Below are 3,861 nucleotides of genomic sequence, written 5' to 3' on the forward strand. Positions count from 1 at the left end.
ACTTCCATGGTACTAGAGGGGGCTGTAGAGGGCAAAAACTGTAGAGGAAGACAGAGATTGGAATACGTCAAGCAAATAATTGAGGACGTAGGTTGCAAGTGCTACTCTGAGATGAAGAGGTTAGCACAGGAAAGGAATTCGTGGCGGGCTGCATCAAACAAGTCAGTAGACGAAAAAAAAAAAAAAAAAAGAGAAGGAAGAGAATGACCATGAGAGCAGTTGTTTTTTTTTATGACAATGAATTTCTATCAGCACATATATCACTACACCCAAATGGTTTATAAATGTTAATCTACATTTAGATCCGATGACGGCACCTTTAGTGTGTTGAAACCGGCTATCCAGTAAACACTATTTAAGCGTTCTTGGCTTTTGAATTATTTATAAAACAGAAATGGCATTAAACGATCTCTTACGTTATGAATTTTTAATAATAAAGCCCTCCTACATTTTCTGTAGAAATTTCCTATTTATTTTGTCAGGTTAGTTTCAAGTAGCACACATACAACTGCAACGAGATTTTATTTATTGATGAACGTAACAACTGAAAGTTCGTTCTTTTTGCAGTCGTCCAATACGCTAGAAGCAAAAACCATAGTGGTCACTAAATGAGCAGCTGAGTATTAGGAGAAGTAAATACAAGATTTTATGTGCAGAACTATATGGTTAAAAAATGCGAATAATTACCATAACATTACCAAAATGTTCTTGATTTTGAAGCACAATGAATGAAGTTATATCCAGTATCCATGTGTTTAAAAGGAATAAAGCTAGAAAAAATTGATATTCACAGAGCCTATGGAATGTGCTCATTTCTAACTGCAAGCTCCTCACAAACTAGGAACGTTGTTACGTGGCTCTCAGATATCAGAAAAGTCCCAGATTAATGATACTCGTGCTATATTAGTGACTAACAGTGATTCATTTTGGTAGATATTGTCCTCTTGTAATCTTCTGAAGTCTAGTTCGACAACTGCGGTCCAGTGGTGTAACCTCCCCCTCTGAGAGTACATATTTACTACACTTTAGTGCTTAGTGATATTCGTATTGGGATAAGATTCTAACATTTTATCTGTAGTAGACCGTTGTAATGACACATGACATACGAAACAATTTTGTCATTTCAAAGGTGTACGTCGTCCTATCAGCGCTTGCTCTCTGCGTCGTCGCCGAGCCGCCAGTCGACCGGTCGTACCTGCCTCCCAGCTCAGAGTACAGACCTCCCTCGGCCTCCTCTCTCAGTGCTCAGTACGGCGCCCCAGCAGCAAACAGCCTCAGCTCTCAGTATGGAGCTCCTTCAGCCAACAGCCTCAGCATGCAGTATGGAGCTCCATCAGCCAATGGCCTCAGCTCACAGTACAGTGCGCCTTCACTAACAGGCGCTGCTTTTGATCGCTCAGGGTCTTCCAGCCAGGCTCCAGCAGCTCGCATCTCCTCCAGCTTTGGAAGCGCCTCCTCCAGGAGGTTTGGATCTGGCAGGAGGATCGGCAATGGTGTCTCTACTCGCTATGGTGCTCCTTCGGCGGCTGGCCGTGCAGCAGGCTTTGCAGGACTCGGCCTGTCCACACAGTACGGCGCCCCTTCTTACTCTGGTGACGCGCTCTCCGCTCAGTACGGTGCGCCATCTGCTAACGCTGGCGGCCTTTCTCCAGTGTATGGAGTGCCCGGATATGGCTACGGTCGCGCTGGAGCCCAGGAGGATCCACTTGCCGTAAGATTCAGCCTCTGTTTTCTTAAAACGTTATATACTAAACAAGCCGACTGCTACAGTGACCTGATATGTTTGCATAACTAAAATGACAATAAGTAACTAGTAGCGTAATCCACAGCGTCTACATTTTTATTATCACCTGACTATAGAATTACCTTTGTGAAGTTTCTGTGGTCCTGTGATATTTTTTTTCCAGTCAGGGGTCTGTATTATGTAGCAATGCTTTAGACAAATGTAGAAACAAAAAAAGATAAAGTAGTTGCCTGAAAATTTGTTGCCAATACTTTAGTATGAAACAGTTAACGTTGCTACCATTCACATTGGTAAATATATCCACACTTATCTTTATCGAAGTTAAAATATTTTTATTAAATGTAATATCTGGAAACATTCACTTTCGAAAGAAATTAATTTTTTAAGCCGGGAACCTACTGTGGTCGGCTCAGCAGTCACCCTATAATTCATAATTTTGAAGAGAAATTCTAGGCGCATAGCACTTCTTGTAAATAACGTATTTTGGATATGTAGAACTTTCTTTTCAGTTCTTTATATAGTTTTCTCAATAGAAAAAAGAAAAATTTTTGGGTGAAGTGCCCAGTAAGGTAGAACTTTACATAATTGAAAATCGTATGTGAAGACTTACATCTGTGGAGTTGTAAATACTTTTAGTGGTGTACATATTAGGAAAAAATATTTGGTGATGGAAGTGAATATAGTATAAATCCATTTGCTACAATTAGTACTGTAATCCATTCACTATGACATTGACAGAAAATTTAAGTTATGTTACTGTTCGAAATCCTGCATAGTTACGTGTACTTTAAATATAATGAAAAGCCATTAGAATAAGTTAATAATAATAGCACCCATATTAGAATGCCTTAAGTATTCATACTTGAACTAATTCAATGAATTAAAATAAATATACCTGTTAAATTGCAATAACTGGAAAATCTCTAAAGCAAAACTATTTTTTCCCACCAGGAGCCGGCCAACTACGAGTTCAGCTACTCGGTACAGGACGGCGAGACACTGAGTGACTTTGGACAGGAGGAGTCCAGGCAGGGGGAGAGCGCCCAGGGCCAGTACCGCGTGCTGTTGCCTGACGGCCGCAAGCAGATCGTCACCTACCAGGCCGACGAGGGCGGCTACAGGCCCACTGTAGAGTACCAGGACACCGGACTCACCGCCTACTCCGCCGGCGGATACAGCTACGGCAGGGGGCGCGCCGGAGGTCGAGCTGGAAACGGCGGATACCACTACTGACCAACTACTGGACTGTTCTGAACACGCAGGAAACGATTCTTCCATCAGAAATAGAACTTAAAAATGTAGTGAAGCTAAGTTAGGTATACATGTAGTTATTTATGAAGAATGGATGTTATTATTCTTGTGTTTGAATGAGAGTCTTGTGCCTCGCGCTCCACTAGACAAGTCATTTCTCATTTTCTATGTGTTGCTGAATAAATAGAGAAATTTATACACACTGTTATCAGTTTTTCTCTGTGTTCCTCCTTATGTCAATTCTACATTCAGACCGACTGGATCCACTGAAAATGAAAGGACATTTCGTAATACATAGGTTTATATAGGCAATGTTACTAAAACTCCAGACATTCTCTTTTTTGAATACCTTGTTTTACTTTACTAAATTTTAAGCCTGCTAGTGAATGTGAGTTTCGCAATGTCACGAATTTAAGAATGTAATATGATCCACGCTCTTCATAGTTTAAAAGATCTATATTTACATATAACATATTTAATCTTGCTTCTAAAATCATGGCTCTGCGCTCTATGGGACTTAACATCTGAAGTCATCAGTCCCGTCATTGTTCGTTCATACTTAGCCAAGAAATTCGAAAACATACAATCCGAGACAGTTCGCAGTTGTATTAAAGTTCTGAGGTTAAAGTAAATTACGCTCTATTCGACAGCTACAAGATAATTCAGTACTTCAAATTCAAAGTACTCCACCAGTGTCCATTCCCTTAGTATTCTGGCATTAGCGTCATTTCTGCTACACTGTCTCTTACGTTATAGAACTCTAAACAGGTATGTTGTTTTCGGCATCTGAATACCAGTAAAGTTCTATAGCAATCCTCCACATTCCATCACTTTAACACACTAGTGTCCATTGTGCTATACTGTGT

The 3,861-nt window shown here is 40.5% G+C and overlaps 1 protein-coding gene across 1 annotated transcript; it reads left to right on the forward strand.

The window, feature by feature from the left end:
• The first annotated feature begins 1,090 nt into the window (after window positions 1-1,090).
• On the forward strand, window positions 1,091-3,191 carry LOC126088392 (pro-resilin-like). Its single transcript, XM_049906532.1, has 2 exons — window positions 1,091-1,711; window positions 2,696-3,191. The coding sequence occupies exons 1-2, from the start codon at window positions 1,091-1,093 to the stop codon at window positions 2,975-2,977; spliced, it is 903 nt and encodes a 300-aa protein (XP_049762489.1). The 3' UTR covers window positions 2,978-3,191.
• The last annotated feature ends 670 nt before the right edge of the window (window positions 3,192-3,861 follow it).

This window comes from Schistocerca cancellata, chromosome 6 (genome assembly GCF_023864275.1).
Source record: "Schistocerca cancellata isolate TAMUIC-IGC-003103 chromosome 6, iqSchCanc2.1, whole genome shotgun sequence".
In the NCBI taxonomy this organism is placed as follows: domain Eukaryota; kingdom Metazoa; phylum Arthropoda; class Insecta; order Orthoptera; family Acrididae; genus Schistocerca; species Schistocerca cancellata.

What these genes read in the sequence shown, in the direction of transcription:
- LOC126088392 (XM_049906532.1), top strand. Translation starts at nt 1,091, where the DNA reads ATGACACATGACATACGAAACAATTTTGTCATTTCAAAGGTGTACGTC. An exon ending in CCCAGGAGGATCCACTTGCC is followed by an intron (nt 1,712 to 2,695) that starts GTAAGATTCAGC and finishes TTTTCCCACCAG; the next exon opens with GAGCCGGCCAACTACGAGTT.